Source organism: Apostichopus japonicus, chromosome 22 (genome assembly GCF_037975245.1).
Source record: "Apostichopus japonicus isolate 1M-3 chromosome 22, ASM3797524v1, whole genome shotgun sequence".
Classification (NCBI taxonomy): Eukaryota; Metazoa; Echinodermata; class Holothuroidea; order Aspidochirotida; family Stichopodidae; genus Apostichopus; species Apostichopus japonicus.
Window position 1 is genome coordinate 6,353,749 of NC_092582.1, and position 22,951 is coordinate 6,376,699.

The 22,951-nt window shown below is 38.5% G+C and overlaps 1 protein-coding gene across 3 annotated transcripts in view; it reads left to right on the forward strand.

Moving 5' to 3' along the window:
* The window catches only part of LOC139964383 (uncharacterized), a 117,170-nt gene that overhangs the window by 20,828 nt on the left and 73,391 nt on the right, over positions 1-22,951 (forward strand). For all 3 annotated transcript variants that reach the window (XM_071965964.1, XM_071965963.1, XM_071965962.1), the window contains 4 exons: positions 8,435-8,526; positions 16,515-17,134; positions 19,220-19,273; positions 20,310-20,363. In XM_071965964.1, coding sequence (XP_071822065.1) covers positions 8,435-8,526; positions 16,515-17,134; positions 19,220-19,273; positions 20,310-20,363 — 820 coding nt within the window. The remainder of the gene's footprint in view (positions 1-8,434; positions 8,527-16,514; positions 17,135-19,219; positions 19,274-20,309; positions 20,364-22,951) is intronic.

Here is a 22,951-nt window from a genome sequence, read left to right on the forward strand (position 1 = left end):
TGCAGAAATGTCGTTTGGCGGATTTGAGTGTGAACCGAAAAATAACTCGAAAGTCAAAACAATATGAACAAGGGACCCCGTCAACAGACAGGATATAAAATATACTTTTCAATTGCCAAAAAACTTGAAATATGAACATGATGTTGTCATGGTGATATGTGACCTTGGTTCTCACAGTTATTTCTATCCACGGACCCCTTGCGACGGTGAAGAAATGCTCAAGGACCCACATATATATATATATAAGGAGAATCACCAAATGACCTCATCCACACGATGCTTTGGGTTGGGGTAAGAAACAGTCGATTTCTTTGCCAGAGATGGCAACTGAGACTTCTTCTAATCAAGAATGTTAGTTAAACCTTTGACATGACTTTAAGGACCTCCGCTTTTTCCCGGGCCTCCTGCGGAGCCCTTTTGCCCTCACAGACCCCAAAAACATTTTTCACTGACCCTTTGCGGTTGGGCGGATAACTTATAGAGAAAACTAGATCTTTACTGTCAAAGTCAAGAAGTGATGAAATGGGAAACATTTATTTCAGTCAAGGGCTAACTAATACTTCATCGATTTTAAATGACTTTAGTTTAATTAAATTTAAGTAAGTAGTTAGAAAGTTTTCATTTGTTGACTTGATTACGGCTGCTTCATATATATCCAACCACATACAGGCGTGTCTGGGATGAATTTGATAATCACCATGTATGCACAATGTTGTGGCAGTTTCGAGTATCAACAGAACGGTAACTCGCACAACCTTGTGAACACAACTAATAGCGTCAAGTTACTTCTTCTGTTTAAGCCTGGTAATATCGAGAAAGTACTATTTTTAAGTGTATTAAAATGTTTTTGTCTGACGAAGATAAACAACATTTAATTGTATATTAAGCTGAATTTTGGACGATGTTTTCCTGTCATTGTAAGTTCAAACTTTAATACATATTAATATATAGATTTACCTTCACCCCCCCCCTCCAATATTATGCTCGCTGTTAATAACGTTAACAGTTTTTCGATCATCGAGGATATTATTATAACATTTCTGTGCATGCATGCATGGTTCTACGAATAAATATCTTTACCTCGTAAAAGCACGACTGCCCTTTGATAATTGCACTTTCTTCTTCTCATGACGAGGGAGGTGGAATAAAACATATCTCATTTTTTTTAGCTACAGTGCACACAATTGAAGTTGAACTAACAAGAATGTCAAAAAAAAAATGGATACTCGGATATTAATGGGGTGATTGATCTTAACTCCAAGGTCAAATGTGTGCCCAATGTATTGCTCGGTTAAGTGCAAAAAGCTCTTATATAGGAAACTCCGGTTATTTACATAGGGTGACCATGTGTTGTGTACCCGGTAACTTATCCAAATAATCCTATACTGTTTCGTCTGCATATCCAGTGAAGTAGACAACCCATTCGGCGGCTCTCACTTTGTTTTTACAATACTGTAACGTATGGGAAAAAATGTCTGTTTAGGTTTGTCTGATGTGTATTGTATATACACGCTACGTGTACTAACATTGACACCTCAGCAAGTTTAGAGAGCGGATGCTAGCACGCTGTGTGCTGTGGATGCGTTTGCTCTCTCTCTATCTCTCTGGCTTCTATTGAACTAGTTTTTCTACGTCTCATCGGAAACAATTTAGTCTTATGAGAGCTTATTTTTTACTTTTTAGAGTCCGTTCAAGCAAAAACTGTTGTGTTTTTATATACCAATGAAAACCATACCTTGAGTCGAATGTCATAATCAGTTGTTTTATGCCAACAAATAATGAAATCTTTGTATTGTATTGTGTTGTATTGTATTGTATTATATTGCATTGTACTGCATTGCATTGCATTGTATTGTATTGCATTGCATTGCATTGTATTGCATTGTATTGTAATGCATTGTATTGTATTGTATTGTATTATATTGCATTGTATTGCATTGCATTGTAATGTACTGTACTGTATTATACTGTATTGTATTATATTGCATTGCATTGTATTGTATTTTATGTATAGGATAAATCATGGTACCGATTACGTTATCGAAGGTTGTGACACTATTTAGTGAATCTTAGTATAAAGAAATATATTTACTTTATAAGTTATTAAGTTTTAAAGTTATTAATACATAGGATTTACTTTACTTTAGCTTTTGCGTGGAGGTGGATTTCGTCACAAAACGAATTGTTGAGGTCTGAACTATAATCTTCTATGTACCGTATACGCATTCAAATATACCAGAGGCGATCATGAGGGAAAATGAAACCCGCATGGCCTAAAAACACAAATAAGTTCCAAATGGAAGTGGAGCCATTCAATCATCAACCACTGGTAGCTTCTAATAGAGCTTTTCTTCTTACATTTTGACCTCTTAATTGATACCAAATTTGCCTAGGTTTGTTAAAATGGTTCCATATGAAGTATATAGGTAGATTAAATATAAGTAAATATAAGACGTTCCACTAAAGCAGGTTATTACATGTCGTATAGCCAACACCAAAACCAGGATGCAAGATGTTCATAAATGCGGTCAGCAGTTCTCTACATCGCTCTCAAGTTGAGGGTTACCGTGTTTCTGTCTCTGTGAGAAAACGATAAAAAGAGAGAGACAGAGAGGGAGGGGAGGGGTTGGGTGGGGGGGGGGGGGAAGAAAAGACACCATGCAAACTCCTCTATATTCGCTATTGATTTTCACTTTTGTACCAGAAAAATGTAGGGCAGATGTTTTGAGACGGCCGATTGATGACGTCAAATCACCGTCCTGCCAGTTTTCTCGGTGGGATGCCACAAATTCACATTCACTCCAAGATTTTCAATTTATTCTTGTCTAAAACGGCTCAGTGGCTTTATTTCGAACGCGTTTGTCTATTTGTTGATAGTTAATTTTCCGAAGCTGACTTATAGTATACAGACATAGGCTATGTGGCTGTATATAGTTAACTTACATAACCATATAGCGTATATTAACCGTATTCAGAGGAGACACGAACCCATGCGTCACCATCTGTCATAAAGATATCTGTCATGCACAACTTACCCACAGAAGAAAATAAATGGTTTCAGACAGATTTAGAAAAAAGAAAAACTCACAGACACGACTTTTAGACTAGGAAATCTCCAAAAGTTGTTCATCACAAAGATTTCTGACATTTGAGGTCAGGTAATGATGATAATTGAGTTTTAAGCTTTTTCTCTCTTTTAATTCCACGACACATTTTCTGTACGAAACTCTTAAAGTGATTTTTTTTTCATTTCCCTTTCCGAAAAACCTGATACACATTTAAGTGTTAGTCAGAGCCTATATAGCATGGATAGTAACAGAGGAGAAAAGAATGTAAACGTGTTTTCGGTGAGGCTCCTCTACTTTTAATAAGAATAAATAATTATAATATAATATAATTTAAATATCATATTGGAAAATGGATTACTTGTATCATGTTATCTATTGTTTGAATTGCTTAATAGTAATTGGAGGGACTTTGTGTTGTGCTTGACTGTGTGTGTGCGCTTGTTTTTGCATTCAGACCATGGAAATGAAAAAAAGAATTCCAAGTCCTCAGATGTCATTTGAAAAGAATTACCACTTCCTCAGAAGAATTCTATATTGCTAAGGGACATTGTTACGATGAGGATATTTCGATTCGAACAATGGAACAGAAAAAGAATGGGGTCCCACTATGAGTGTTAAACACACTCGTGTGTATGGGATGTGTATAATCTGCCATGAATGAGTAATGTGTATTACTGACATTGCCCTTACCCCCCCCCCCCCCCCCCCCCCAATGTGAGCACGACGGATACCTCACTCGATTCTCGGCATTGACTGTTAGACTGCACGTGACTGAAGTGTCGTCACAATGATATTTAAACTTTAACTTCACAATCTTTTCAACTTCGTTGGGATATGATATTAACGACTAAAAATGAATGTTAGCACCCCTCCCCATTTCAGCCGAAAACGTGGGGGGGGGGAGGAAGTACTGAAATATTACTGAGTACTGATAATAATATAAAGGCATCGACCAGTTCATGTGGTATCGATTTGAAACATACCTGTACAAATTTAATATAATAATTATAATAAAAATATAATGATATGATAATTTCACCACGGTGAACTCTCAAACATCGTTAGGTGAAAGTATTTGCCATGGAAAACACCACTTCCCACGATACATAGTTTTAACGTGTAACTTCTACACGAGTGATTCTAAACAAAACTTCGTACATGCATAATACCTATTACACATTATAACCGTCATTCGATGTATATAGTAATTTGGTGCAATGTGTATATGCATCTATACAGTGAGACAGACGGACCGTGTTATAATCATTTCCCTTATGGTATCGCATATGTGCCTTATATTCTCCCGATTAGGTACACTCACATGTATATAAATAATAAACCGATGAAGACATTTAATGGCAATAGCACGTCCACCTGTGGCTCTTCAAATTTGACCTGAGTGTATTGAGCGTTAACGCATGTGGGAATCACATAAAGGGATGAACCCCTATATTTATACCAAGCCGCTCGGCTTTTGTGAATTTATAAACTACATTTAGTTCCAGTAAAGTGTGACGTTTGCAACCATCCATAACGTATAGTGCAAGGCTTTGGCTAGGGAGGTGGGGTGGGGTTGTGGGTGGGGGGTTTGGGGGAAGGTTTGGATGGCCGGGTTCTTTGAGAGCAACGCTTGAGTGCTCGAATAGCAGCACAGGTTGCGTTAACTCAATGACCGTGGGAGCTCAGGCGGTGCCAATACGTGTAACAAATTGCTAATGCCCCATCCCATATAGAGTACATGCCCCCCCCCTCCATCACCCAATGCCATGACTAGACCTACGGTATATAACTACAATAAAATGTGTATCGTTGATACAAGTATGAGGTTGAATACACCAGTTGTGTATGTGTTATGCGCGTATATAAACTATAGGCCTATATGGACCATATTTCACTATGAAGTTCTTTCATGCGTATGGTGTATAAAGGATACCTTTCCAATAAGACTTGTCTAGCACATATATGTATATGATCATTTGCATATATATATATATATATATATATATATATACATATATATATATATATATATAATATAACGAAAATCTACGTTTACTCCAAAAGAAAATATTATTAGAGAAAACCAGAGAAATAAGATATGACTCATAATTGACAAATAAGGAGTAAGTTTTACAAAATATTTTGTAAAACTTACTCCTTATTTGTCAATTATGAGTCATATCTTATTTCTCTGGTTTTCTCTAATAATATATATATATATATATATATATATATATATATATATATATATATATATATATATGTATGTATATATTTATATATATATATATATATATATATATATATATATATATATGTTAGATGTTGAGTCTCCGTAGGAAGTCCAGAAGTGAATAAATAGAAGGTACAACGACATTGTTTTATTTTCGCGATCGTAGTTCAAATAGACTGCAGCTATACATATAAATATTCGTAATTAGTAGCAAACAGCTGCTTTGGAAAATTTCTAACTTTAAAGAAGAATTATATACGCTAATGTGATTGGTTCATGTTTGTCTCCTGTCATCGAGCAAGAACCCCCCCCCCCCCCAACATTGATAGTGTAAACCGCCAGATGTCGTTACTTAAACATACCCTCTGGCTACGACATGTGGTCTCACTTATTCCAGTTAATACCTCGATTTGAAGTAGGTAAAAAGCTTAAGTTAACAAAATCATCTAAACACTGGGTATGTTAACGTATGCTGGCTTGATGGTAATGTCCTTCAAAAGAGAACATTACGTAACTAATTGCAAGTTAATCTGCACAATCTTTCCTGTTTTTACGTCATGGTGAGAAAGTTTCACTATGTTATCTATGTTTATGTACCTTAGAGGAAAATGAGCTTACAGCAGCTGTTCCAGGCTAATAATAGAATCAGTAAAATGTACTTTCTGTTAACGCACCTCGTTTGCGATGGGTTATGGTACGTATCGATTGATTGATTGATTTTAGATGGAGAGGGAGTCAACAGCAAGGGAACATGGATGCTTACGCCTACTCATAATTACCATTCAGCATTTAACTAATGTTGTTTAATAAACTCAGTATTCCCAGCTTTTGACGTTTGTTCCTTAAACCTGGTTAGATGCTTTATCTACTACTCTCTGCCCGTTTGGTTAAAAACGCACGTATCAGATGATGATGTTCACTGTATTCATCCACAGTGGATGGACTCGGCTTTATGCCTTATACAAGTGATCGTGTTAGAATGGTAATGTTTTCCTCCGGACAAGACTAAAGTTAATGAACACGAGCATTTTATGTAACCTTTTACTGCATTTGGAAAGATTCATGTTATATCATGATGCTTACAAGTAATTTTCCCTTTGGTGTCACCGCTCAGAAAGGATTAAATCAAATAAACCATTGCAACAGATGCATGGTTAGTAATATTATTAATTGTTTCACTAACAACCGCTAGACAGAGAGGTAACATATGGACGTATATAGCAGTTAATAACAGGATTTGATATGATCTTATCTTTAATATGACATAATTGTCTATTTGTGTTTGTCGATGAAATTGCATGTGGCAAAGATTATCACCTACGATTGTGTAAACAACTTTCTAAACATTGGTAAATTCCTCTCCGGGAAATCAATAAACTATTAAATTAATATAAACTATTGAATTAATATTTTAGAGTCAGCATTATTTTTAAGCCATCTCCGTTACTGAAAATAAACATAGAAAATAAATCAATAAAATCATAAACAAATATTGAAAAATCATCAACAAATATTGTAGCACAACATGTGGCTCGATCATGCCATATTTTATATTTTTTCTCAGCTGATTGAGGGAAGTTATTCATGACAGTTATAGCTATCGTGCAAATAAACCAATACTGATGATGCGGTCAGGATTGTGCCTCCTTTAAGTGAGGCTAGACAAACGTCATATGTTTCTACTTTGGTATAAACGTTTATCGTGGCAATAAATACCATTATGTGATATGCAGTCACTCCAGCAATCTCTGAAGATGAAGGTGAGGTCAGTTTAGGTCAGGTGTATTTAACACCACCACAATATTAGTTATATATAAACCTTTTTTCCAGCGGTTTCTTCTAACAGGACAATTTTTTGACAAGGTATACATTCAATCAAAATGCTAACACGTCTAACCACAAACTTACACCTTTTATAGATGGCCTTAAATTTGACAGAAATGTTATATGTCAAGTGACATATTTACAGTCGAGTTCTGAAACTGTGAAAGTTCTACAAAGGAATTCTGTTGTTTCTTTATAAAGAGTATACGGTTTCACCTGGAATAACGGGATGTGTTGGAATGTGATTTTAAGTTTTACTTTCTTATCTCCCCCAAAAAATATACGTTCACCGTGAAGGTTAAAAATTGAAACGATTTACAGGATTGTTTTAGACACATTATTCTCTAATTGTCGCCGTTTAAGACGTGTTAACAAACTAATTACTGGCAAACCCACCGCACGCGGGAGACGGTTTGATTTTGTGTGTGTGTGTGTGTGTGTGTGCATGGATGGAATTCACAACCTATTTCAATCGTTTTGGGGAGACCTTTATACCACACTATATAAATCTGTAATGGTTTTGTCAGTATCCACGAAAACCCTATACATGATAGATCTGCAACACTTCTCACATGTTTGCAATCATTTGTCCTTGGTTTACAGGAAACATTTCGTAAATTGCTGCTCAAATCTGATGACTGTCGGTTATAAAAATAGATAGATTATCTAGCTCCTAGATATGTAGATATGCCTAAAGTACGTTTATCTTTTAAAACTTACCGGAAAAGAAATGCTCCAAGTAAAATATGGGATTGGTGAGGGGTGGGTGGGGGGGGGCGGGGGAGTGGGTGGTTGTGATTCGGAGTTTTGTTGGTTTTGTGTAGCACACATGTGTGACTGCATATATTTAGAGATGTGTTCCTATATGCACATTTTCTCCAAAATATGTTTGAAAAATGGGTTTTTATCTGTTGACAGGAACTCATTGACTGTTTTGTAGTTGTCCTTTGTCGGCAAAAAGTAAAAAATAAATAAAACGAGAAATAAATACTTTCGGTGTCTACGGTGTAGTATACGCAACATACCGGAACTTCCATTTTGGTTACAGAATGTTTTGTACCAATCCGACTAATGCACCTTTGTGTAATACAATATTTATTTCTACGATAACGTACCACTGCTTTAATATGTTAGCCTATATGTATCATTCTGTATTGTGCTGTTCCATTATTGTGATACCTGTTTTCATGTCAATCAAGTGAAAAAAATGTTCCTCACACAATAAACTAGAATACCAATAAACAAATCAGATATATTCATACAGGCTAATTTTGGGTTTTTTCTTTTCATTCCTCTTTTTTACCCTCAGGGAAAAGTTATGGTCCTATTCATCGATTTTGACGCTAATTATTATCCAGAGTTTGCAGTTTCCCCTCACACTAGCTACCCCATTATTTACAGGTGAGTTTTTATTATTATTATTATTATTAGTTTTTGTGTTTATGTTGTTATTTTTAAAGATTTTTTGGTTTGATTGATGAAACATTCCAACCGACTGTAGTTTTGAAAATAGTCTTGACTAAGTATGATTTTCATTTTTGCTGTACTATTATATAGAATACGGTCAATCCGTTACAGCGATTATCTTTATCGAACTGTCCAGTATCTCCCCCTCCTGTAATCTCCTTCGCACCCTCCCCCTTCCCTTCATGCGCATGCGCACGCTGCACACCAATAAACCTCATGACCGTAGAAATGAACAACATTTTCACAATTGTATATGAAAACCAAATGAAGACAGAAGATATACAATGGGTAATAAATATATATTTTGTCGAAATGATTTAAATTTATCACTGGGTGGAACAATCAATGTTACATGTTCCTTGTCATTTGCAGGTTACTTCAAGAGGAATATATGTTTCCTCATGACTTGTATGAAGCACTTTTGGTTTCATATTTAAAAAAAAAGAAACCCAAACAACGTAATAAATACATATTAAGTTTAATTGTTTTAGAATTTAGATCATACCGTCCCTTGTGTTCATTTTGATAGAGCTCTAGATCATAATGAATCCTGGGATGGGAGGGGGTGGATAGGGCATGGCTTTTCAATAGTTTTCACAGTAATGATTTTCATGCATACTTGGTTCAACACCCCTATAACAGCCGCCACATCCGAGATTGTACACCAGTGTCGAGACCCCTGAATATGTAACTTTGTTTGGCACCAACGTCGCACAAGGCATTTTGAATTAATAGCAGTAAACTTCATAGGCCTGCAACGTATATACACTAGATTGGTGGGACACACATTTGCATACTATTGTACTAAAATCGAACCGGGGAGGGACCAGAAGTAAATCCGTTAACAGTGACCATGCTCGTGACGTCCTTATATAGTAACGAGAACCAACGAATAAACACTGAGTTCAATCCGAAGGACTCGCACAGCGTAAGTCTGGAGAGGACCTACAATATCCGGCATCACATTCGCTAAGCGATTTCCTAATGCTTTGGCCAGGATTTTGTAGTCCAGATTTAACAGCGTTATTGTACGCCTATTAGGGTCCAAAGGGTCTCCCGACTTTGGGAGGAGAACAATATTTCCAGCCCTCTGTGTTTGGCTCATGTAATTCAACTGGAAAGCGGTAGAGAACACGTCTCTAAAGTCCCCACCGAGAACCTCCCAGAAGTCCTATATAACTCAGCAGGGAGGCCATCAGGACCGGGGACTTTCCCTTCTTCATCGCTGCTACCGCTGTCCAGAGCTCACCAACGGAGAGATTCGAACCCAAGCTATCGTTTTACTATGGGGGGGGGGGGGGGTGGGCTTGTCTATACCAGACAACAAGTCTTCCTGGAGATCCTCCCTAATAGCAGACCTGTAGTACATGTCCGAAAAGAACGACCTAAATACCTCAGATGCCTAGTGACCTGACTTAGCGTGTTTTGTTCGCACAATTGACGTTGTGTTTATGAAGGGTGCACAATCCTACAAAATCTCTCAATGAGTCGGTATTCACATCTGGTCTGTTTTCCCTCAAGTTACCCTATTATATAGTTGACTCAATGTAATCAGTCTTACATGACACTCGTAACTCCCATATAATAACGGGTTTGCGACAGTGTCTATCCACGGTCGATCACACCTCAAAGTTCCCCAATAAGTCCTAAGTGGCTTCCTGAGCCAAAGTGACACAATTAGAATACCAGCCATAACATGTAGTCAGGGTGCAAGCCCGGTTTCATTTACACGTTTGAGGACGGAAGGTTTAATGGTCCCGATCAGAAAAGGGCACGGGGTCTGGGGATTGAATATATATGAAATTTCCTTTTTTTTCCAGGGGGCCATCTTGGATTCTGGCCGCCATCTTGGAAGTGGGTGGCCCAAGCAACATACCATGACCATCATCTGTTTCAGTGAGCTCGGAAACACCTTAATTGACCCCTCATTTGTTCATCTCCGATTTTTACAGCCAGATATATGACATTTCGTTTTTTTCTGGCGGCCATCTTGGATTTTGGCCGCCATCTTGGAAGTGGGTTACTCAAGCAACATGCCATGATCATCATCTGTTTCAGTGACCCCGGAAACACCTGAATTGACCCCTCATTTGTTCATCTCTGATTTTTACAGCCAGATATATGACATTTCCTTTTTTTCTGGCGGCCATCTTGGATTTTGGCCGCCATCTTGAAAAATCGGAACCGATAAAGTGGGTTCCACGGATAAAATCGATAGATAGGTCGAAAAGAAACTCCATGCCAAATTTGGTACTTTTGTCCGGCCTGTAACGTTAAGCCTAAAAATTGTTGCTAAGCCACCTGACTATCTAAGACACAGATCATTAGATCAGTTCCTCAGGTGCGACACAAAACTCAACGGGAAAGACATAGGACTTTTGTGGCCTCAAATGACATATTTTAATTTGTTCGTTAGTCCACCTGGACCAATTAGACACTGCTAATGACTTACATTGTTAAGATATTTGAGTATCGAACCATAATGGAACGGTTGTTTTAAGGTGAGAAGTACCAGTTACAAAACTGTTATCAACAAACTGAAAACGACTGTTTGGATTCATTGATGTGTTCATTGCAAGTGAACAATAAATCTAATTCGACACGTTGCTAGTGATTTGTTTCAAAATGGATTGCTATTGTACCTTTGCTCAGTTTTAGCAATCAGCGTGCATGTATGCGTAACGGTATTTCGAGGGATCACTTTCTCCCAAGAGACATTTTCATTCCCGCCTTCCCAATTCTTGGGCAAGCACTTTCTTCGTTGCCTTTCAACAGCGATCCTCTGTAACCGTATGTGATTCAAAATCAGACGAGAGGCGTCAAAAGTATCAACGACCTTATTTTTTAAAACGCACTTTTCTATCGATACTGTTTGAAAGCAAAACTTCAGAACAATGTAAGCCACTCTATAGTTTGTCTAGTCAAATATTATTTCAATGTAAGAGTAAGTCAATTTCAATTTCTTTTACATGTATTCTAGCCACGAAATATTGAGGATTTGAATTCGAAGTAATCATTCATTAAATCGAGAAAGGGTATGCCGTAGTTTAGTTAAATTTAATCGCGATCTGTCTTTGAGTAAAAGGCCTACGCGGTCTAGGTCTGCTAAAACTGTTCAAGCAAACTCAAAAAGTTACTTAATATCAAACCACACCGCCTTTTTGAGGTCAATTGAGGGAAAAGCCTTTTGTTTTGCAGTGAAACATTTATAATCGGAAAAGACTTGGCCAATTCCTGGTATATATACATCGTATCTGCACTGTACTGCATTACTACAGAATCAATATTACGTCATACCTGCGTCGTATGATCCTCCACTTGGCCCTGGTGGTCATGGGCCCTCTCGCACAATTTTCTCTTGAGTTCTAGTTTAATATTTAATATTTCATGTTCGACATCTGGACATTGAATTTTGGCATTTGCAGATGAGTCATAGACCTATCTATACGTTATCTGTTATCCGTTGCATTGCATGAATGGCCTACCCCCCCCCCCCCCCCCCCCCCCTGAGTGGCAGCGTCCATGCTTGATGAGAGTTCCAGTATAGGTCAAAAGTCCCTCTCAAAATAGTATATTCTTAAACTTCCGCAAGAAATCAAATAAAATCAGGTGAAAATCTTCATCTGCATTAATTGGAAGTGGTGTGTTGATGAGTCAAAAGTTTTAACCGCAAAATACGAAGCAGGGGCAATTAATACCAAGATACTATTTTCGAAAAAGGTATCCTCGATACCACTGCTGTCCGTGTGAGTATGAACTGTTTACAATTTTTGGGGGGAACGCCGGATTCGGATGTAACAAATTTAGTATCATTGGAGTTTGAACATTCGCGTGAGATGTTTAGTAGTAGTTTGCGTCTGTCACGTCTATATTGCATCTCTCTTGGGTCGGCTCTGTTGTTCAAAAATAGCTGGTTGCTGTTTCTTTACTAAACATGTTTAACCTCAATGATAAAGCTGTGAATGAGTATTCAATTCATAGATGGGGGGGGGGGGGCACGAACTTCGAAAGGCAGTGGGACATGTGGCTTTGTCGTGATGAGCAAAAGTTACCGTCAAAGTCCGGCAAAATTACTCCTTAGCTCTCCGTACCTCAAATCTCAGTAATGTTCCTCATGAAAATGACACTGCTTATGTAATTAAAGGGTATTTTGTAATTTCAAAAAAGAAATGGAGAAGGTGTCACTTACTACCAAACGGGGTCTCTTCTAATTTATGAAAAGGGGTACTGTTGAGGTTTTCCCACCAAACTTCACACGTTCTCACGATCGCCCCCTCCAACTCCCCTTCCCGGTTCCGCCACCCCTGACCTCACTGTCCCTTCTCGTATATAGATGCATTTAGATGCAATTGTGGTTCTCTCGCATCTTTATGTCTATAAGTTACTGGTATAGTCTTCCCTATACGAAGTAATAAATGTTCACAGGTATTTCTAATGGTGGAAACTGGTGCTGCTCAGTTGTTCTCACTTCCAAAATGTGAGAATTCACTTCATTAAGAGTGTCCGGGATGATCACTCTTTAAGAGGAGTAGAAGCCACTCGTATGAAATATTGACTTCATGTCAAGTTAGCGCTAAACCTAGTGAGTGTTTTCACGGTTTTATGAGTGCTTAACTTGCTAGAATTCAATCGGAGAAGCAGATTCGATATCTTCCCACGAAAAACGTGATCAATGTGGACACTCTCATATGAGTGAATTCTCACTCTTTGTCACTAATTAGCGCCTTTGTCTTCTTTGACAATAGAGTTCACTCACGGTCAAATGTTGATATTTGTGTCTTTGCAATGATATAACACAAACAATCATACCGTGTGTCAAACATGATCAATAACCCCACGTGAAAGTCTAGCTTTCGATGGTTCGAAGATAAGTACATGCTTTGACCAATGAACAGTTACGACTCTGTCATCTGTGGAGTTTCACTCATCCGTGGGCACACTTTCGGGTGTAGCGTCATATCAAAACCAAGAATGATTTAATCACCGGTAGACCGACATAAACTAGGCCATCTAGTTTTTGAGATTCGTCATTCTCATGTCTGCATGCAATTGCATAACGGGTTTGATTTTTGGGGTATACTGCATGTCGTATGTCTAATTGGGTTTGTCTAGTCAGTGCTCTTAAGTAATGTTCAAACAGGGAGCATCCATGCTTCCGCCACCTCTTATATTGTTGATGTTGAAAAGTCGTCTTCAATTACCAAACTTTACCTTCCTTAATTGAGTACTGCATTGACCGAAAAGGCTTACTATGTTGAACCATGGAGTTTGTTTTACCTCCATGGTTCAACTTGCTTAACGTTTTCATCAATGTTCTGACCTCTCTAAAAATGATTCCCAATTTCGCGAATATTCAGATAGTAATCAATGTCTCAGTGATTGGAATTGCTTTGAGTTAATTGGCAGTATAATAACGTGCTGAGAGTTTCATCATCGGTGACCATTATCAGACTTTCTGCTAGTATATTTTGCAGGAAATTCTGATGACCTTTAGAGGATCTGGGAGCTCGAGCATGTCCCCGTCCCCCCCCCTCCCCCTTGTGCTCACCATGGACCGGTGTCATATACAGTCGGCAGTATTGTTGGATATGGGCAATTCCTTACTCCTCGGTCTTCCACAAGAACAGATTCATAGACTCCAATTAATCCAGAACTCAGCTGCGCGTATTGTAACTCATTCTCATAAGCATTGTCATATCCACCCTGTCTTAAAAAACCTGCACTGGCTACCTGTAAAATATCGTATTATATATAAAATTCTCCTTATTGTTTATAAATCACTTAAAGGACATGGTCCAAGGTATATTTCTGACTTATTACATATTTATGTCCCCTCTCGTAATCTAAGATCCAGCTCTCAATTTTTATTATCTGAAATTAAGTCCAAACATTCTTGGGGGGGGGGGGTAGGTTATTTATTGTTTCTGCCCCTCGCTTGTGGAACCAACTTCCCTTAAAAATCAGACAAGCATCTACTCTCTCTAACTTTAAGAAGAGCATCAAATCCCACTTAAAGACAAAAGCTTTTATATGATCTTGTACCATTAAGTTTTTCTTCTGTCATTGTTTTGTATTATTCTGTATTATTTGTTTAATTTCTAATTGTCAATTGCGCCATGAACATTCTTTGAGTGGTGTGTGCGCATTATAAGTCGTATTATTATTATTATTATTGGATCACGTCCATTTAACTGGTTATTAGGCCCATGTGTGTTATTTACCATTTCTCCGGCCTCGGAGTAAGCTTTCGTCAGAATGAGCTGTTTGTGCCCCTGTAATACCGGTGGGAGACTATTTCGGGTGTCGATAATATCACCCCTCCCTCGTTCGAGTCAAGTGTAGCCTCTGAGTTAGTTGACGATCTGCAAACTATTGCAAATTTTGCAAGTCTCGTAAATACCAACCCAGAAAAGTTTGTAGTTTCACATTATGAACATACATATAGATACACACATACACACAAACATGACCAAGTAGCTACCGATAGCCATGCATGATGAAACTAGGGATCTGTCACCGTTAGACCATAGGGGGTTGCCATTTACACCTCCCTGGGTAGACAAGAGTGTCTGGAACCGCCCACGATCAGTTTAGACATTTGCACAGGTGCAACTTCATGTTCTTAGATATTACAGAATTTTTATGCAGGTGTTGGACATAATACAGGTGCAAATAACTTGGTAAGTTTCGGTTACAGTAATGAATACCTTCTGTGTTCTCGATTCAACTATTTGTTGGTACTTGAATGTAATGTAAATCTGCTGAAATGCCCCTCCTCCCCTGTTACAGGTTTATATAGCTAGACAAGCCGCCGCGACTTTCCAATGCTTCTTCATACTCTCAAAGAGGTAAAACCTGCACACGAAGTGCGTCTGGCCCCAGGTCGTTGATTTTGAATATTTTGTCGGCTTTTCGAAATTGGACAAGACATGGACGAGATACAAATTGATAAAATATTGCCAAAAACTGACTAGAAAGGTCACTGAAAAAATCACGAGGTCAGACAGCCCCGTATTGGAAGAAATTGTCATGTTGCTTCGGGTGCCCCGCGGGACGTAAATTTGATGCAGCTCTCAAACAAGAAAGGGGTCAACCGCACGTTCGGCATAAGTTCAGTGGGATTCCAGACCGCCGTAGACAGGTACCCAGGTCCCTCCAGTTTCCTGCATTTTATGCACACTCAAAAAGCATATGCCATCTTCTAGCACTTAATACATCGTACGTTGAGTAACGGCCATGACCTTCTTGACATCCTTTCCACCCTCAAACTGTCAGTTGAAAACATAACTTCTCTTCAAAGTTACAATCTGGATGACAATCCTCCCTATCGTCCTTGCAGACTTTCAAGACGGTAATGTCCTCATGGCAAATATGGACGGTCTCTGTTTTTTACAGTGACGAATTTTGAAAGCTCTCACAATTTTGAAACCACTATTTCAATAGCGATGAAATCTCTTTAAAGAGAAACAGCTATCTGTGTCCTCCTTATACGGTACTTTTTAAGAAAAGTCACACAGGACAGAACCCCAGTCCCCCTTGAATCGGGACTGTGACTATGTGATCATCGTCTGGTGTGTATCACCATTCCCCTCATAAGGGAACAGATACAACACATGATCTTAGCCAAAAGGCCGAGAAGCATTATACGGTATCATCAATTATTTGGCAATGTATTAATCCAAATAATATTAAGCCCCCCCCACCCCCCCCCCCATTTATCTCAGAAATGAAACAAGGTATCAAGATATAAGAGCTGGACCAGGAAGATTTTCCCGGGTTGGACCAATGTGTTTCTTTGTGCTTTGATCTGTGCTTTATATATTTATTTCAGTAATAATCTTCGTTATCCCTTTTAAGCTTATTTGAGTTTAAAACTGGCGGCCATTCAAGATAAACTGTTCTGTTTCAATTTATCTTTACAGTTGACAATGGAAACAGTTCCCAAGAAATCTCAGACACAAGGCCGACGACGACGTCATCACCTACCATCCAATCACCTCTTAGCATACCATTCCGCCCTTTATGCGAGAACTGTACAGAACAGGCTCATCATGATACCACGAACAATAAAAACAGAAAAGTTACACAAAGTCAATCAAACGAACAGTATATTACTAGCACAGAAAGTCCGGATGAATTCGAATATACAGAATTATGGTACACTGATATTATAACTGAATATCTTACGGATTACCCAGACTACGGAGGTGTTGGAGATCCATTTAACGAAGGTAGCTCTGGCCATGGACCCGATTATTTTACCGAGGCTGATACTACAGATAATCCTTTTAAAACTACCGATATCGATCTAATCCCAGATCGAAATAATTCTTTAACAAGTAATGAAACGATAACACCTTACCCAATGTTACGGGACATTCCAGGGATGGACGAGGTGAGGATAGGGGAGATTGCTGCCGAAGCTTGGCAAGCTGCTGGACTATCGATGACCACATATAAAGCTGGGTTTCAACCTTACTTCACCAAATATGCTGCATATCCCTTGTTGTCCTATACCGGAACCGAAACGGTCTACATGTGGGTGAGTATAGTTAGCAGCATGTGCTACATGTATACCCCCACTTTCATTTGGCATGCCAGCTGGGTATTACTTCAATGATGCGAGTCGCAGCAATTGGATCACAATTATGAAGTTATTTACGATGGAATTTTTGATCTTGTCAAACTTGCGAAAATCTCCAGTGGGAATGTTATTGTAAGTTTGGATTTAAAAAAAAAAGACCAAAAAAAAAGAAGAAAAAAAACTCATGTGAGATTTATGACGTATTTTTACAAATTCAATCTGACTTCCTATGTTCTCATGTGTAATCCAGCGATACAGTAATATTTATGGGTTTCTAATTCGAATGTACTCTGTACATGGCGTCTTTGAAGTTAACGTATACCCGCCTGCTGATATATACCACATGGTGTCCCCTCTTGTTTTGTTTACGTTCTTCAGTGCGCGTGCCAGACAAAATGTGGAAGTACGGCATATGCCTAGGCTACGCTATGTATACAGTGCATGTGTTAATCGTCTTCGGGTAAAGGCAGCACAAAAAGTGACAGCGATCATGATAAAGAATTTGGGGAATTATGATTAGAAAAATAACGGATCGGGATTAAGTTTGTCCTAATGATAGATAAGTGATATTTTTGCATTTCTCCAAACAGTTCTTAATTGCACATCCAATATATATATATATATATATATATATATATATATATATATATATATATATATATATATATATATATATATATATATATATATTTGCGCCACTATATCTCTTATCTCCTGGAAGACGTGTAGGTATATCGGCGGGATGGGGTTTGGGTGTGTGTGGGGGGGGGATGGGGTGGGGTGGGGGAGGGATAGGGATAGGGTTAAAGTGTGGGGATGAGCCAAACTTTGATATAGCAAATCCACTGCTGCTCACAAATTGTTCTTTTGATTTGTAACATTGTACCGTTATAGCGACAAAATAGATGAATTTTCACTTTTATCATAACGCATGAAAATGTCCTTTCACATTAGATTCTAGTGAGTGAAGGTACAAGATAAGAAAAGAGTGTTGGAAATCTTGGTCTGGGCATAACATTAGAGTTGAACCACCATTTACCCAATAATACGTTATCACATGAATGAATTACTTGTACCGTACATTCTAGCGTTTTAATAAATGAAGCAAACTTTTCGTGTTTGAATAATTTGGGCAACTTACTGCATATTCAAAATACGCATTTTCGTACCGTGCATCATGCATAAAAACCCATCCTGGTCCCAACATATTGCATTTGCATCAGGCCTATGCGGCGAGTAGTTACGGTATGCACTAGTTTTCATTCAAGGATCAATCGGACAAAATCTTAAAGAGTTTCCATCTACGTCATAGGTGACGTGGCAAAATTGATGCTATCATTCACGGTTCACCTTGTTACTGTCGCAAAATATGACTGATTCCCACTTTCCAAAAAGAAAAGAAAACGCCGAATCTATTTTGAATGTCTCTTTTGTCGAAACATATCGATGTCAAATGATCCGTACAGCGAAACAACTGACCGCATTTAAATGGAACTTTTTACCATTTTATCGATGTCAATTCCTCGAGACTCGATCGTCACCAGCAACTAACGCAGATAGTTTGTCTAGTAAGACTACGGGGGAGACTCCCGTGTGACGCCGTTGTCATGGTAATGGGGGCACTGCGCTAAGAGGTAACCGCGTTTACAAAGAAGTTGGCAATTGGCGAAGCCTGGAGGCTTAATTTTGTTAAAGGTGTTTCAGTCAACAGGTAACGACAGGATACTGCAGGGATTTGCTGTAGGGCTGGTTCCCTATACCGGTAAATTCAAACCACCGCGATGAAGGATAGCAAGTCACACGTGGAATGGGGTCAGATTGGGCCAGAGCCAAACCAGGGGTCCCTGGGATGTACGGGATAAAGAATAATTCATTTCGTAATATACGTATTGAAGGAAAAGTGAGGAATCAAAACGGGACCGTGACATAATGGGCCCGGCCTGGACCTCGAAGCGGCTGCCTCCGTTTAAAGGTCTTCCATTGCAAAATGTAACGTTTGTTATAAATATCAATCTAAACTGAACTTTCTTTTTTTGTTTGTAGTATTTAAAAGGTCCACCGGGAGAACCTGGTCCAGAGGGCCCAATGGGAGTCCAGGTACGAATGATCAATTTATTATAACTTTAATTGTGCGTGTAATATGATACGTAAGATCAATGTAACGTAACGTGTGATGTGTGAATGTAGCTGTGTGCGGAACTGCAGATGATGGTAACGTGTGATGTGTGAATGTATAGCTGTGTGCGCAACTGCAGATGGTGGTTTCAGTGTGGTAACAAAGTTCCAGGAGTAAACTTGCTCCGCAACACGCTTGCTGTATGTGGACTGAACTTGCCCTGTGCAAACGATGGAGTGTTATGACTTAGTCAAGGTTGCCATGGTGCGATATTGAAATCAGATAAGGAACGCCAAAACGCCGAAAGAATTTCCTAATCTGGTGATTTCAAGATATTTATTTGTGCTCTGTAAAGTACAGTACCCTCTACTAAATAGATATGGTGCATTATTGTGAATTCAGAATGTAACCAAACTAATCCCGATGTCTTGCAAGAATTGTACAGGTTGCTATACTCACATACGTTAACATCAAATCAACTCTATATCTTTTTACTGAAAAGTAACAACACATATATATCTATACATCATATCTTGCGAGCATTTTGCACACCTTCCACATCAAATATGAAAATGATCCTGATGTATTGCAAGAATTGTATAGGTTACTGTACTCATATACGTTAACATCAAATCAAATCAACTCTATTATATCTTTATACTGCAAAGTAACAACACACATACTTTTACATCATATCTTGCGAGCTAAGTTTGCGACCTTCCATATCAAATATCAAACTGCTACTCATACATTATATGCATCATCTTTCGAGAGCCCTTTTGGCCATAATATACTCAAGTTAGCAGCAAAACGTCACGAGTAAAAATTGGCCACCGAATCAAGGCATGGAGAAAATCTGAAACCGGAGTATGTAATAGTAATACTGGGACTCATCCAGGTTTCCACTTCATGCTGGTTTAAATTTTTACAGGATATCACATCAATTTTCAAGTTCCAATATAGTTTGAGTTTAACGCTTTCTGCTCGAAATATTTATTCTCATATTATTTTCTACAGGGGCCGGAAGGTTACCAGGGTAACCAAGGACCCCCAGGTGACAAGGGCGCAACAGTGAGTTTTGATTTTAATCTTTCTCTTTTTCTCATTCTGCTTTGATGTCTTCCTTCTTCCCACCATCCATCACATAAGAATTATATCATGAAATGCTTTCCATGAGTGATATGCATAATTGCTCTGAACTGTGTCGCAAGAGCGAACATTAGGCTACTGGCTGTGTACGGCAGCTTTCTGCATTTTATGACTGCGCCCAGACGGTAGAAAGGTGATTTACTAACAGGCCATAAACTTGAAGTCATAGTACAAGTTGTACCATATAAATCACGGGGGTATGTAAAGCATATAACCTATGTTAGAATCATGTTTGATCTCTAGGGTAAGGCAAATATGTCACCAAATCAGAACTAGTATTGGTTCGATACAGGTGACAAACGCCTACAGTGGAATTACGACCTTCCTTACCGGTTTAGAACCTCTGGACATACAAGCAGCGTTCATAGCCTAGTGGTTAGGGTGTCCGTGTACAAAGCCGGAGGCCCGGGTTCGAATCCCGGTGGAGGCTGGAAGTTTTTTCACTGTTCTGGATTTTCCAACTCATTACGATTTCAATTATATATATATATATATATATATATATATATATATATATATATATATATATATATATATATAGCCCCCCCCTTCCCATGTGATCTGATGTTGTGTATGAGACACCGGAAACCAACAGTCTTCTAAGAGGAAGATGACATTAGAACGGTAGTTGTTGCGGTAGGAAGTTTGCATCAATCTCACTATGTAATATGGTTTTAAAGAATTAACATATAACCGGATACCATGCCAATCAAAGTGATCTGTGCAGCTGCAAAGAGTTGACAACTTTAATTAAGGAGTAATTAGCGAGTAATTAACGGTTTGATGCAGTCTATAAATCCTTATGTCACACAAAAATTGAATGGCATTTCCTTCTTTTCCTTTACACGTGCCTTTTTTTATTTGAAAATGTGCCCATTTGTTGAAATATATTCACGTATGACATGTTTGCTAGGCCTACGGGATGCACAACCGAGTTATTGGTGGTTCGTCCCATCAAATCAAAGTTACATGCACGTCCTCGCTAGGCCGGCTTAAAGTCTGATGATGGTTGTGGGGTGTTGGGGATTGGGGGGGTGGGGTTGGGTGTAATCATCACTTCACTAAAGAGGTGAACTTCCTCATTGGATTATTTTGCACATACCGTGTATATAAAATTCAAGTTTCATGGAGCTTGCAGTTAGCGGAAACTGCACCAAGTAGGCATTCCTACACGTAGAATCCGTGAAGGTAATTTATTAAGTAATAAACAGAAATGTGACAGTGGAAAAAATAGAAAGTTGGCTGTCATAACTACGGGGTAATGGTTAGTACAACCTTGCTGTGTAAATAATATCGTGTAAACATATCGAAGTTATTTTTGTTTCAGCAAGTTAAACTTTTGTATATTTAAAAAGATAAATCTGACAAAATGTTAAACGAGAGGCAGTCGTTCAAACAGTGAGCTGAAATAGCTTTTTTGGTTATTGAGTATCCTTTAACACCATAACTATACTTACCCATACTAATCAACTCCAGTTCTTGATAAGAATAGCCATGCAGGCAGGCCTTACGAAAGTATGGGGGGGGGGGTATAAGGGGACTGCAAGCCCAGGCCCTGGTTTGGTTATAGAATACCGCAGAAACGTCGGATAAAGAATATACTTAAAGAAAACGAGAGGCATTCGTTCAAGCAGTGAGCTGAAATAGCTTTTGGTTCTCGAGTATCCTGCAAGACCATATTTATACGTATCCATACTAATTAACTCCAGTTCTTGATAAGTATAGCCATACAGGCCTTACGAAACTGTGTATGTGTGTGTGTGTGTGGTGGGGGAGGGGGGTTATCAGGGGACTACAAGCCCAGGAACCGGGTTACATATAAGGGCACCGCAGAAACATCGGATAAATGATATACTTAAAGAAAACGAACATATCAGAAAGGGGGCATGTGAAATAAATTATCCTGTCCACGACATGGCTCTCGATGGCCCTGAGTATAGGCTGTATTAGGTATAGGCTATAGACCTACTATTGCTGTACAGCATGCTAAGAGCGTATAACTACTACCGCTATGTCGGAGGTAGTGCGAATACATTCATATAACGGTAATCCTGTATAATGAATCGATTGACATCAAGGGTTAGCCTCTCAATAATTGCTCAAATTCATTAGTTCCTTCTTCCGGTTTGTCTCTCTTTTGCTGTTCAAATCATTCTCCGCATTGATCAGCTTAACATTAGACACATACATATAGACAAAAGAGTCCCTTAATAATCTCAGGGCATGAATATGTTTTCATTTCGGCATTAAAATTATGAATGAAAGTAATCATCAATTAACGTTTTAACATATTATGGGGGCAATATATTCAATGATCTTCAAAAGTGTACCAGATTGGTTGCCCAAAACTTTCTAGCAAGATTAAGTTGTAACACTATATTTCTCCAAACGTGTATACTTTTCATTCTTTTTTGACGGTCCTATGCCCCTCACCCCTCCCCCCCCCCTCCACACATACACACACATTATTTCGAACCTTCGAAGAGGATTAAATCAAACAGTTAAAGTAT